This window comes from Anguilla anguilla, chromosome 9, assembly GCF_013347855.1.
Source record: "Anguilla anguilla isolate fAngAng1 chromosome 9, fAngAng1.pri, whole genome shotgun sequence".
NCBI classification, from domain to species: Eukaryota; Metazoa; Chordata; class Actinopteri; order Anguilliformes; family Anguillidae; genus Anguilla; species Anguilla anguilla.
Genome location: NC_049209.1, coordinates 55,148,177 through 55,161,990, shown reverse-complemented (window position 1 = coordinate 55,161,990; position 13,814 = coordinate 55,148,177). Strand labels below are relative to the sequence as shown.

General features: G+C 45.9%; 1 protein-coding gene across 50 annotated transcripts in view; it reads right to left on the bottom strand.

Moving 5' to 3' along the window:
• Positions 1 to 2,409: 2,409 nt before the first annotated feature.
• The window catches only part of LOC118235439 (protocadherin gamma-A11-like), a 90,130-nt gene continuing 78,725 nt past the window's right edge, over positions 2,410 to 13,814 (bottom strand). For 48 of the 50 annotated variants that reach the window (XM_035432819.1, XM_035432823.1, XM_035432797.1 and 45 more), the window contains 2 exons: positions 13,340 to 13,801; positions 2,410 to 2,422 (listed from right to left, as the gene is read on the bottom strand). In XM_035432819.1, coding sequence (XP_035288710.1) covers positions 13,566 to 13,801 — 236 coding nt within the window. In that variant the 3' untranslated portion in view covers positions 2,410 to 2,422; positions 13,340 to 13,565. Of the gene's footprint in view, positions 2,423 to 2,535; positions 2,547 to 11,847; positions 13,802 to 13,814 lie in introns of those variants that run through there. The other 2 variants (XM_035432776.1, XM_035432775.1) reach the window with 2 other exon arrangements.

Here is a 13,814-nt window from a genome sequence, read left to right as displayed (position 1 = left end):
AGTAAAGCCACGCCCCTCAGCCGTCCCCTCTGCGCTAGCTCCGCCCACTTCCTTCCCCCTCTCCCGGCCCCACCCGACCATCTGCTCCTGCCTCCATTTCCTGGCTTCCAGCTGCTGCTGGCCACAGGCCACTGTCTTCCTGCTTTCTTCCACAACACAGGATAAAGAGCCCCTTTCAGCTCCCCGTCACCCTGGCAACCAGCTACACAGCCTTTAACAATCACCAGACGCTCCCCCAACAGTGGACTTTAAAGTTTAAAGGGACGACGCTGGGGAAAAGCGGACGGGCGCACAAAAAACAGCCTTCTGAATAAAACACAATCACGGCCTCTTATCAAATTTCTGGTCACAGTTTTACAGCGTTTAAAAAGATTACGCCCAAACCTGACTAATGACTGAAAATAAAAAAGGAAAGACTTAAAATATTGTGGCAGAACCCCTGATACACCACTACTGTACTGGTTTGAGCACTGGCTGGCTCTAAACATTATGTGTGCAGAATGAAGAAATGTTTTATTTCTACAGATTAATGTTTGAAATGTAAACTTTTGAAAAAACACACAAAGGAATTCAGATATCCTGCAGTTCAGGTAGGATACCACTGGGGGAGCTCTATTGAGCCACGTTTGGCATTTTGCTGAACAATAGAGTCCACCATCTGTCAGCCTTCATTTTAAAAATAGACTGGACTTAAACCACATGAGACGTGTTCAGGACAACTGAAACAATTCTGAACTGAGGCTGAAGAACAACAAGCTGTATTACTTAGAAAAACACACACGTTTGCACACACACACACACACACAGGCACACACACGCGCTGGCACACACAGGCACACACACAGGCACACACACACGCTCGCGCACACACACACGCTCGCACACACATTCCAGGAAAGTTACTGTTCAATCTCCTTCCTCCCCTGTCTGCATTTTTATCTCCTTAAAAGGCTCAAGACTCACAAGGGTAGTTTGTGTGAGTGCGTAAGTGTATTTTATGTGTGTGTGTGTGTCCGTGACTGAGCGTATGTATGTTTCCTGTGCTGTGTCTGTGAGCTGAATGTGTGCATGTGTGTGTGTGTGTGTGTATGTGTGCGTGTATGCGCATTTTGTGTGTGTGTGAATGTGTGTGTGTGTGTGTGTGTGTGTGTGTGTGTGTGCGTTTGTGTGGGTGAGAAAGAGAAATAGGGGGAGAGGAGAAAGAGGGGGAGATGGGAGAGACCAAGACAGAGAGAGAGAAATGAAATGAACACAAGGCCTTGTTTCCCAGCACTTGGCAAGGGCTTTTTCACTGGTCAGTGTTTGTAATGTGTGGCAGTGGGTCAGTGTTTGTAATGTGTGGCAGTGGGTCAGTGTTTGTAATGTGTGGCAGTGGGTCAGTGTTTGTAATGTGTGGCAGTGGGTCAGTGTTTGTAATGTGTGGCGGTGGGTCAGTGTTTGTAATGTGTGGCAGTGGGTCAGTGTTTGTAATGTGTCGCAGTGGGTCAGTGTTTGTAATGTGTGGCAGTGGGTCAGTGTTTGTAATGTGTGATGGTGGGTCAGTGTTTGTAATGTGTGGCGGTGGGTCAGTGTTTGTAATGTGTGATGGTGGGTCAGTGTTTGTAATGTGTGGCAGTGGGTCAGTGTTTGTAATGTGTCGCAGTGGGTCAGTGTTTGTAATGTGTGATGGTGGGTCAGTGTTTGTAATGTGTGATGGTGGGTCAGTGTTTGTAATGTGTGGCAGTGGGTCAGTGTTTGTAATGTGTCGCAGTGGGTCAGTGTTTGTAATGTGTGAGTGCTGTACAGGAAGAACCTCCCCCGCGTGGGAATAACTGGGTCACCCCCCCCCCCCCCCAGTAATGGTTTGTGATATTTTGTGTTGGTTGTCATAGTGAACAGCAATCCTGCTGTTCTGAACAGTACTGATGCTCAGAACAGGATGTTTGGTTAGTCAAGCGACTTGTGGAATGAGGTCATGCCCTTAGGTCACATGCTGTGATCATGTGACACTTCAGCTCACTCACACCTCCATTCAGCCTATAAACAGTAACCCACCCCCCCCCCCCCCCCCCCCCCCCCCCCCCCCCCCTCTCCAGCGTTGGCAGATCGGGGTCATGTCTGCACCGTGACACAGTAAACTCTAACTCTGTAATGCAATGTAATGTAAACATTTTCTATGTTCCCGCAGTGGCCAGTAGGGGGAGCCATTGGGCCACGGATGAGAGGAGCTCGGCCATTTTGTGCTGCCCTTACAGCCCCCATTTTACCGCTCTGATTCATGTTAATGCATTACACTAAACAATAATCATGTTCATATTTACATATTACACTAAAAACTGTGCACACACACTCACACAAACTCTCTCTCTCTCTCACACACACACAGACACACACACACACTCACACACACACTCACACACAGTCTCTAACACACACACACAGACTCTCTCTCTCTCTCACACACACACACATAGTCCCTCTCTCACACACACACATGGACACACAGACTGTCTCACACACACACAGTAGCTCTCTCTCTCTCTCACACACACACACACACACACAAACTCTCTCACGCACACACACACAAACACACACACACTCTCTCTCTCACACACAGACACAGTTTCAGGGATTAAAGAAATACGATCAAGAGCAGCAGTGAAACAACGGCTTCCTGCCTCTGGATGAGTTCTCCCTCTCTCCTCCCCCTCGTCTTTCTCTCTTCCCCTCCCCCTCTCTCTCGCACTTGCTCTCCCTTTCTGACAGACACATTCACACTATCTCTCATTCTTTCATATGCACTTCCACAAACTCAGATATACCCTCCTTCATATAACCACTTTGATTTCACCTTAGTGCTGCTCATTCTGCCATTTTCTGTCCTTTTCACATGAATGAAAACTCCCTTTTCAGCTATATATAGCACTGTAATAATGCTAGCAGCAGCCCTGGCTCTGTCCATTACATTCATGCATATATGAGAAAGCAGGCACCGGGGGGTGCGGGGGGGAGGGGGTGGGTTACTGTTTATAGGCTGAATGGAGGTGTGAGTGAGATGAAGTGTCACATGATCACAGCATGTGACCTAAGGGCATGACCTCATTCCACAAGTCGCTTGACTAACCAAACATCCTGTTCTGAGCATCAGTACTGTTCAGAACAGCAGGATTGCTGTTCACTATGACAACCAACACAAAATATCACAAACCATTCAACCAACACCAGTAAAGGAAAATATCACAAACCATTCAACCAACACCAATGTAGGAAAATATCACGAACCATTTAAGTAATAGTACCACAATTTTATTAACAAATATCAGACGCTGTACTGAACAGCCCTACTGAGGTTAAATACAGAATGTCTGGACATTCATGATAATTTCCTGTTTTATGGAGGGGAGGGTGGGGGAAATGCTTTCCCAGTAACAAACATTCCAGGGGACAAAAAAACTGTTGTTTTAAGCAATATTTTTTTTGTTAAAATCAAGCTTATAAATCAGATCACATTACATGTATCATATAATAGCCCACATCATACTGCATGCTGCTGCACATTAAATGCTCTTAAATGCCAGTTAAATATTTAAGAAATTCTGAAATGCATCTGGTTGAAGATCAGTTGTGCTGAATGTGTTCATGTGGATTCACCATGAGGCTCGAGCCTGCCCTAAGGATGCAGGAAGCTGCCATTCTGAGAGCAGAGTTCTGCTGTTCTTTACATTACATTACATTACATTCATTTGGCAGACGCTTTTATCCAAAGCGACGTACAAAAGTGCATTTTCATGATCGTAGACAACTGCTGAACACAGGTTCAGTAAGGTACAATTACTTATTTTGTACAGCTATTTCTAGCCGAGAACAATGAACACTATCCTGGTCTAACATCTGCAAAGCCAACTAGGCAGAAGAATAAGCTACAGTATTAGGACAAATACAAATTACCAAGAAGTGCAGGGATGGGGCAACATGTAACAAGTGACAGGAAAAAGGGTATTTTTTTAAATTTATTATTATTTTTTTAATACAGCGTGGTGGTGGTTAGTCTAGGTATAGTCTGAAGAGATGAGTCTTCAGGCCACGGCGGAAGATGGATAGTGAGGGGGAGGTTCGGAGAGGGACGGGGAGTTTGTTCCACCACTGGGGAGCTAGGGTGGAGAAGCTCTGTGATCCCTTTGGGCGGGTGGGAGGGGTTACAAGACGCCCTGCTGCCGCAGAGTGGAGTGGTCGAGCAGGCACATAGAATTGAGTCATGTCCTGCAAGTAGATGGGGGCTGTCCTGTTGGCGGCAGTGTAGGCAAGGGTCAGGGCTTTGAACCGGATCCTGGCAGCGACCGGTAGCCAGTGAAGTGATCGCAGCAGAGGAGTGACGTGGGAGAATTTGGGGAGGTTGTAGATGAGTCGGGCAGGGGCATTCTGAATCATCTGTAGTGGCTGTATGGCACAAGCTGGCAGGTTTGCAAGGAGAGAGTTGCAGTAATCAAGGCGAGAGGTCACCGTAGCCTGGACAAGCAGCTGGGTGGAGTGCGTCGTCAGGTATGGTCGAATCCTCCTGATGTTGTACAGGAGGAATCTGCAGGACCGTGATGTTGCCTTGATGTGCTCCTTGAGGTCCAGTTGGTCATCCAGGACCACCCCCAAGCTCTTGGCAGAGTGAGAGGCTGTCACTGTGGTGCCATCAACCGTGATTGAGAGTTCACGAAGCAAGGAGGTCTTGTACGGGAAGAAGAGCAGCTCAGTTTTGTTGAGGTTGAGCTTCAGATGGTGGCTGGCCATCCAGGTGGAGTGAGCAGAGTTCTGCTGTTCTGTGAGCAGAGAAGCTGCTGTTCTGTGAGCAGAGTTCTGCTGTTGTGAGCTGAGAAGCTGCTGTTATGTGAGCAGAGAATCTGCTGTTCTGTGAGCTGAGTTCTTTCGATGTGAGAAAGTTTCAGCTCAACATGCTGATATCAGAGCTGTGAAAGAATTAGTGCAGCAAGAATTCTGATCAGCTTCTGACCCTTTAATCCACTGAAGCCTCGTTTACTGCTGATTACTGTTATAGCAGGAGCTCCAACCACAAATTAATTAAACTTACTGAATATTCTCCTGCACATTCTGAGCCTTGCAAGTTTAAACTGTACCCATAATTAAGGGTTAGGGTTAGGGTTAGAAACAGAGGACACGACCAAGAGCCGAGTATCACTGAGTCTGAAGACCCTGTGCTTCTGCACTTAAGCACAGATTCTATACACTCCCCACACAAAGCTCCAGACTCCCTACAAACCAGCTCCTGACTCCCCACAAACCAGCTCCTATACTCCCCGCACACACAGCTCCTATACTCCTCACACACACAGCTCCTATACTCCCCACACACAGCTCCTATACTCCCTCAAACCAGCTCCTATACTCCCTGCAAACCAGCTCCTATACTCCCCACACACAGCTTCTGTGCTCCCCACACACAGCTCCTGTGCTCCCCACAAACCAGCTCCTATACTCCCCACAAACCAGCTCCTGTACTCCCCACACACACAGCTCCTATACTCCCCACACACACAGCTCCTATACTCCTCACACACACAGCTCCTATACTCCCCACACACACAGATCCTACACTCCCCACAAATCAGCTCCTGTACTCCCCACACACACAGCTCCTATACTCCCCACAAACCAGCTCCTATACTCCCCACACACAGCTCCTATACTCCCCACACACACAGCGCCTATACTCCCCACACACACAGCTCCTGTGCTCCCCACACACAGCTCCTGTGCTCCCCACACACAGCTCCTATACTCCCCACACACAGTTCCTATACTCCCCACATACCAGCTCCTATACTCCCCACACACAGCTCCTATACTCCCCACATACCAGCTCCTATACTCCCCACACACAGCTCCTATACTCCCCACATACCAGCTCCTATACTCCCCACACACAGCTCCTATACTCCCCACATACCAGCTCCTATACTCCCCACACACAGCTTCTGTGCTCCCCACACACAGCTCCTGTGCTCCCCACAAACCAGCTCCTATACTCCCCACAAACCAGCTCCTGTACTCCCCACACACACAGCTCCTATACTCCCCACACACACAGCTCCTATACTCCTCACACACACAGCTCCTATACTCCCCACACACACAGATCCTACACTCCCCACAAATCAGCTCCTGTACTCCCCACAAACCAGCTCCTATACTCCCCACACACAGCTCCTGTACTCCCCACACACACAGCTCCTATACTCCCCACAAACCAGCTCCTATACTCCCCACACACAGCTCCTATACTCCCCACACACACAGCGCCTATACTCCCCACACACACAGCTCCTGTGCTCCCCACACACAGCTCCTGTGCTCCCCACACACAGCTCCTATACTCCCCACACACAGCTCCTATACTCCCCACATACCAGCTCCTATACTCCCCACACACAGCTCCTATACTCCCCACATACCAGCTCCTATAAGCCCCACAGACCAGCTCCTGTACTCCCCACAATCCAGCTCCTATACTCCCCACAAACCAGCTCCTGCGCTCCCCACACAAGCTTTAGGAGGAGTTTCTGAAACTGTCCTCAATAAATCACACTTCATAAATCAGGCACTGATCACTGACTTGTAATTACTGCTCGCTAAATATGATCACTGTATACTGACCACGAAATACCAATTACTGATCACTGAACATGGCGTACTGTAACTACCACTGATCAACTCTATTGAACAATGCCCACTGAACTCTGAGCCCTGCTGCTGTGGTTTCTCCCAGTAGAGGGCGCTCTAGGCTAATTTACTCCGGTGCAGATGCTGTTTTACAGAATGTATTGGGCTGGACTAGCCTTGAAATTAATCTGTTACTGTTTAGACATGTTCCTCCAACACTGATATGACTGAAACAGAACAGAAAACGCTGCCCTGAGTACACCCGGTCACTACCCTGTTTGTGTGTGTGTGTGCGAGAGAGAGAGAAAGAGAGAGAGACTAGTTTTGGATTAACAGAAATGATATGCAAGCTAGTTTGTTCCTCATTATTCCTCCATATGTTTCTCATTTTCATACTTTCCCATATTCTCTCACTTCCATGGCAGCGTCAGACATGCACTCTCTGCAGTATTCAAATATTAAAGCAAGGGAGAGAGAGGCCTGTCAGCTTCCAGAGCAACAGGAGCCATCTGTGAACATGAGAGATTAAGATATTGATTTTATTTTTTTACAAATTTTACTTTATTGATCCCCGTGGGGTAATTTGTCCTCCGCATATGACCCATCCTTAGTTACCTAGGAGCAGTGGGCAACCACAGTGCAGTACCCGGGGGTCAAACAGTTCTGAGGTAAGTGCCTTGGTCAAGGGCACCTGCAGGAGCGCACCTAACATGCATGTCTTTGAGCATGGGAGGAAACCGGAGTACCCAGATTAAACCCACGCAAACACAGGGAGAACATGCAAACTCTGCACAGAATGGCCCCAAGCCGAGATTCAAACTCACGATCATCTTGCTGTGAGACTACAGTGCTTACAGTGCTTGCCAGAGCACATATGAACTGCACACAGCTGGTTTACTTTGTGGACGGTAGCAGCTCTGTCTCGCGACATAGCGAGGTCTGGGTTGGGGCGCGCAGCGATGGCCATCCAGGCCCTTATGGGCTGTGTCTGGTTGGTTAGACCAGACTTTTCCTGCAGTTTCCCAGTTCTTTGTGAGTTTTTATGCTCACAAACTCACTGATGTGACAGAACCCCACATGCGTTCCCTGGAACCACAGCAGTAGATGATTTTGGGCATCTGAACATTTGACTGGCTCGTTATATTGGAGCTGTCAATAAAACATTAACTACCACTTCAATGTTTAAAGTGTATTAAATCAGATTCTCCATTTTCTTCTGAAAGGGGGAGTTCCTGCCACAAACAGATGCCTAATCCATCAAGCAGTGAGTTTATTGCAGGGTCACAAGAGGAAGGGGACAGGCACTTCATTACGCTTTGATTGGCCAGAGATGTTGATTGTTAATGTGACTCAGGGGTGAGTCAGTCCCATGTTCAGGAAGCTCGAGCAGTGTGTGTACAGTCACATATATACATTACTAATGTACCAATGCCTAACGACAGCTAAAATAGCTGGGCAGCTATTTATCTAATAGCAACCTGCTAATGTTGGAAAACAAACTTTCCCTAAAGCCAAACCAGGTGAAAAAGGAGCTTGGCAGAGAGCAGTGTGCCAGCTCACGCGCACTGTATTTAGCTAACAAACAAAAACAAATGGACAGATGCAGATTTCATGCAGTTCTTTTGACAGCCAGAAACAAAATCATACAAACAGCTCCTAGGTGTGATTGGTCTCTTATGCTGGCTCCTGGTTGTGATTGGTCTCTGTTGCTGGCTCCTCGTTGTGATTGGTCAGTGAGGTAAACAGGCAGCACTGGCCTGAATATGGGTCACATGCAGCATTTATTTCTATCCACTGGAGGGCAGTGTTGTCTGCAAGATGGCGATTAGTAGGTGCAATGGCAAATGTCACCTACATGCTACTAGTTGTGAGAAGCCTTAAGCTGGAGCCAGACAGAGAATCAATTCATCCAAAGCACAGGGAGGAAGAGAGGGAACAGGAGCACGGGGAGGAAGAGAGGGAACAGGAGCATGGGGAAGAAAGGAAACGGGAGCACAGTGAGGAAGAGAGGGAACAGGAGCACGGGGAGGAAGAGAGGGAACAGGAGCATGGGGAAGAAAGGAAACGGGAGCACAGTGAGGAAGAGAGGGAACAGGAGCATGGGGAGGAAGAGGAGGAACAGGAGAACAGAGGAGGAAGAGAGAGAACAGAAGAACAGAGGAGGTAGAGAGGGAACAGGATCACAGTGAGGAAGAGAGGTAACAGGATCACATAATACACCACTACTCCTGCTCCTGATTACTACTGACCTACATAATACATCACTACTCCTGCTCCTGATTACTACTGACCTAAATAATACACCACTACTCCTGCTCCTGACTACTACAGACCCCCATAATACAGCATTACTCCTGCTCCTGATTACTACTGACCTAAATAATACACCATCACTCCTGCTCCTGATTATTGACCCCCATAATACACCATTGCTGCTGCCCCCAATTACTGCCGTGCCTGTTCATTAGAGGAGATATTATTTATGTATTATTTAGCATGCCTGCACAGGACCATATCCAACCTGGTCACATGGTGGTGCTATAGCAAACAATTCAAAACGAAACTCCTTGCCAGTGCAATATCCAGTCAAGAAACCTGGTGCACAGGTTCTCCTCTTAAAGAACAATAAAGAACACCATTAGATTTTCTACCATATAAATGCAATGATTCATATTGGTTTTTATACTCTCAGATTAAATTAAAAAAATTATAATAAAAAAAACAATTAGAAATGTCTCGTGACTATTTTATTTAATAAATTAAAAAATAAGATTTAAATTGTCCGTCTTAACAGAAAAATTTCATTTTTAATGTGACTCCAAGGGCTTGAAATTGACTTTAGGGTTGAACGTTTAGGTTGTGGTTTATGAGCTAGAGATTAGTGCTCGGATTATTCCTTCATTGTGGATGATTTATTTTTTTCACTTTCGGGATACAGTAGAAAATACATAAGGATATTATAGCATTTTGTTCAGTGAGACGTAAAATCCCCGGCCACGTTATAGGTACACCTGCTCGTTACTGCAAATAGCCTGTCCCTCCAAACAGCGAATTATGTGGCTGAACCTCAACATATTGTATAGTAAGGCCTTGGGTAAGCGCTTCGTTCCTGCAGTGTTCCTGTAGCGTGAGCAAAGTTCTGGAGACAGCCAGCCGACACAAGGATTCAGCCTTCAATTTGTTTATTCCTCGGAAGAATACGGACGGCGTTTACTCCCATTTGTAATACAGCATGGGTTATCTATCGCTTTTAAAACTATCTGGACATCTAGCAATCTTCCCTCCAATCCAAAATATCGGTCCCATTCTCTCCCTGACTCCCACGCCTTTTTTCTTCTTCCCCTCTCACTCTTTGCACCACCCCCTCTCCCTACACTTACGGAAGCTGTCCCAGCCCATAAAGTATATCAATGGGTACAGCAGTTCAATATCACGTCTCACAATATAAAGCATGCGGACATAACAGGGCTTAATTGTTCGGCCAAACATTAGAATGGGCAAAACCTGTGATCTAAGTGACTTTGAAAGTGGCATGATTGTTGGTGCCAGCCGTGGAGGTTCCACCAGCTCAGAAACAGCCACCCTCTTGGGGTTTTTTTACGCACACTGCAGTCTCTAGCGTTCAGAGGATGGTATAAGACACTTGGTCTGCGGCTAAAGCAGGTGCTTATACAAATATGAATATGAGCTGCATTGACCTCCTTTCATGAAAAGACAAAAATAAAACAAGTTCATGTTGAGTGAATTGAGGGACCAACTGTATACATCTCACAAAGCTGTCAAATACCCTTTCAGTCTCCAATCGCTATTCAAACCCCAAACGCTATTCCTCTTGTCCAGATTTTATATATTTTCTCTATTTGCTTAACTTCTCTTTCGCTGCTCTAACTCTATCCTCTCTCTCTGTGATTCTAACGCAACTGCGTCCCGTGCCGCAGTCTGCCTCAGCCGTTCATTCACAAATTCTAGTTCAGCAAATTGTTAAGAGAGCTGACGCTACTCCATTTCCACCTAAACCACCATCACCGCCAGGATTAATTTGGTTTACAAGCATACGTATAAAGTCAGTTTTCCTCACGTCAGTAGGACAAACTGCGATTTAAATATGCAACCAATAATAATGCATGCCCAAACCACCGCAACGAACCGTAGGATTGTAAACAAACGTGCGAAAACGTCAAAAAAAGAAAATCAAATTCAAACAAATGAAAGGAAAACGGCCCCCTAGACGAACGTTGTACATGGTGGGTCTTACCTGCTGTCTGTCGGCGAAAGTTGGCCTGGGCAGTCTTTCTCCGCGAAGACCATAGCGTGCTGCAGTTATTTATTTATTATTTATTTTTTTAAACTTTTTTTTTTTACAAAACCAGTAGTATCCCTGTCCCCGTGCCGTGCAGCCTGTGTGGGAATGGCGTGGTTAATGGTTGAGATGCGTGTATTTTCAGACAATTAAGCATACAACCCATATTGTTGATCTCAATGTTTTACTACATTAACCTCTGCTGAATGTTAATTAATCCCACGAACTGACTCGCATATCCTTCTCCTTAAGAGCGACAGAACGCCTAGTCTTCTCCACGTAGATGATGGCGCCATTAGCACACCACAGCCCCTGCATCATAAACTTCATTCAGGCAAACGGATGGGCAGACCGAATGCCTTCTACTACATCAGCCCAAGGATGAGATGTGCTTGCGTGTGCCTGCGTGCCTGCGTGCCTGCGTGGGAGAGACGCTAGAAACATTAGACCTATTAAAACACCTATTGCAACTGCATTTCCTTGTGAGAGAAAATGATTTGCTTCATACTTTGACCATATTCCTACCTTCTACTTGCATTGAAATGGGTGGCCGAAACACCTATACTGGAGCCAACTGCACTGTTGCTTGTGATAAACATCTCTCAACAAAACCAGGAAGTGAGCTTCAAAAATGCAGCCTGGTATTGGCCGCTTGGTCAGAACCCTTAATATGAGATCTCATCATAAGTTTGACAGAACTGGCCTTGAGATTGGATTAGAGCACTGTATGCCAGTCTGTCATTAAAGTCAATAATCAATGACCATGTCCAGTACTCATAAAATAAAAATGCATTTTATGGTGTTGAATTAATTCGTACTATGATGATGCCACTTGTGTTGCACTGTTATAGTAACAATTTACAGAACACAACCCCAAATAACAGATTTACTGCAGTCCATGTTACCATTTCAACTTTTATTTGAAATGTCAGTGTGGAAATAACAAACAGAAATATAAACATTATAATATAAAATTAATGATTAACACTGAGGGGAAGATATAGAAGTGTAGTGCAGCTGAGCAGCAGACACATATATATTCATTTATATGAGACAGGAAAGGAATTCCACAAACACAGAAAATACAAACACAGAAAATCTACAGGAGATCTGTTCCAGTTTCCTGCAGCTTGGTTTCGGTGATAAAACAGAAGAACAGGCATCACACCCCACAGAGTCTCTGCGACGCACTGCTCACTATGTACAGCGGGATTCCTACACAAGGGCAGCACTTCCTGTGCTAAGCAACACCAACAGGACTCAACACTTCTCGGTGTTTTCTTTTTTCTAAAAATTATGTAAAACATTCTATTAGTATCCATGTGGGAGGGACTGTGGGCCGCACAGCTCTTAGCCTGTGTGGTTATTTACAGAGGACCACAGCAGTCAGAAAGAAGGTCTGTGTGTGGGAATCTGGCCCATTCCGGTATTCATGCACTGACACACACTGACCTCACTGGGTCAGTGCCACACACCTGTACTCTCTGCTTTGCTCTGATTGGTCAGTACTGGATGACGCCCACGTTATCTGATTCAGAAAAAAGACAGAAATCATCACCGTGAACCTAGTCCAGAGATCTGATATTCTGCTTTCTTTGTGTGTGTGTGTGAGTGTGTATGAGTGTGTGTGTGAGAGAGAGAGAAAGAGAATATAAGCAGAGAAATTGTGAGTTCATGTACAGAGTATTGTCAAGTACTTAGTACAAAGCTTTAGAACAGTGAGTATACAAATGTTAGAACAAACATTTTCTGAGACTCACTGAGAATATTGGAACTATATTAGATCACAAACGACTCTGAGCTGAATCTGTGCCGATTCTGGCCCGGCAGTGCTGACTTTGGGCTGGAATCAGCCTAGATTCGGCCCAGAGTCTCTTGCTATCTGGTTTTCTGCTTGAAACCACACTAAAATTCTACCTAAATGTGTCATCAAGAACCATAAAATCTTACAAATCATTTTAACTATCCAAGCCGAGCTAAGTTTGCTGATTGCTAAAAGCCAAGTTAATGCATCTGTTTTCTTAACACATTCTTCTCTGATCATTGTAAAAACTGTTTTCATTTGATGCATAGCGCAAGTTCTGTAGTTTTAAGTCTTTTGCTAAGGATGGGTCATGCAAGGTCCACTTTATATCTAAAACCTACAGCAGAAAGCCAAAACTCATCCTCTCTAAATTAACCTCAGCAAAAATACTATCAATCTTGCACCACGAGAAGCATCTACTTTAACAACAAAAATATTCAACATGACAAAAATATTTAAGTGAAAGTATTCATTTTGATGTATACCTATCTTAGAGGATACAGCCTGGAATTATCTTATCAATCTCAAATCTGTCCTGGTTGAAATTACAAAAATGATTCCATCACGATCCCTCCAGCCCAGTTAACAGTACATCCATACTGCCATTAACACACACTGAAGTACATCCATACTGCCATTAACACACACTGAAGTACATCCATACTGCCATTAACACACACACTGAAGTACATCCATACTGCCATTAACACACACACGGCTGGCAAACTCAGATACAAACGGCCGGACATGTTTACGCTTGCAGCATCTCCACCTGGAACAGAGAAGGAAACCCTCCTCCTCCTCCTCTTCCTCCTACTTCTTGTCCTTCTTGGTGGACTTCTTCTTGCTGGCGGGGGTCTGTGCAGGTTTGGGGGCGTCGGTGGGAGGTGGGGGCTGGGGGAGGGCTGGCTGTGGCGGCTGCTGCTGATTGGCTGTCAGAGTTGCGGTGCTGCCAGGGATGTAGACGTTCTGCCGGTAGTCCGGAACATTCTGCAGAGTGAACTGGGGATTGTAGCGCTGGCCCAGGGTAGCTGTAGCATCACTCACCTCTGAGAGAGAGAG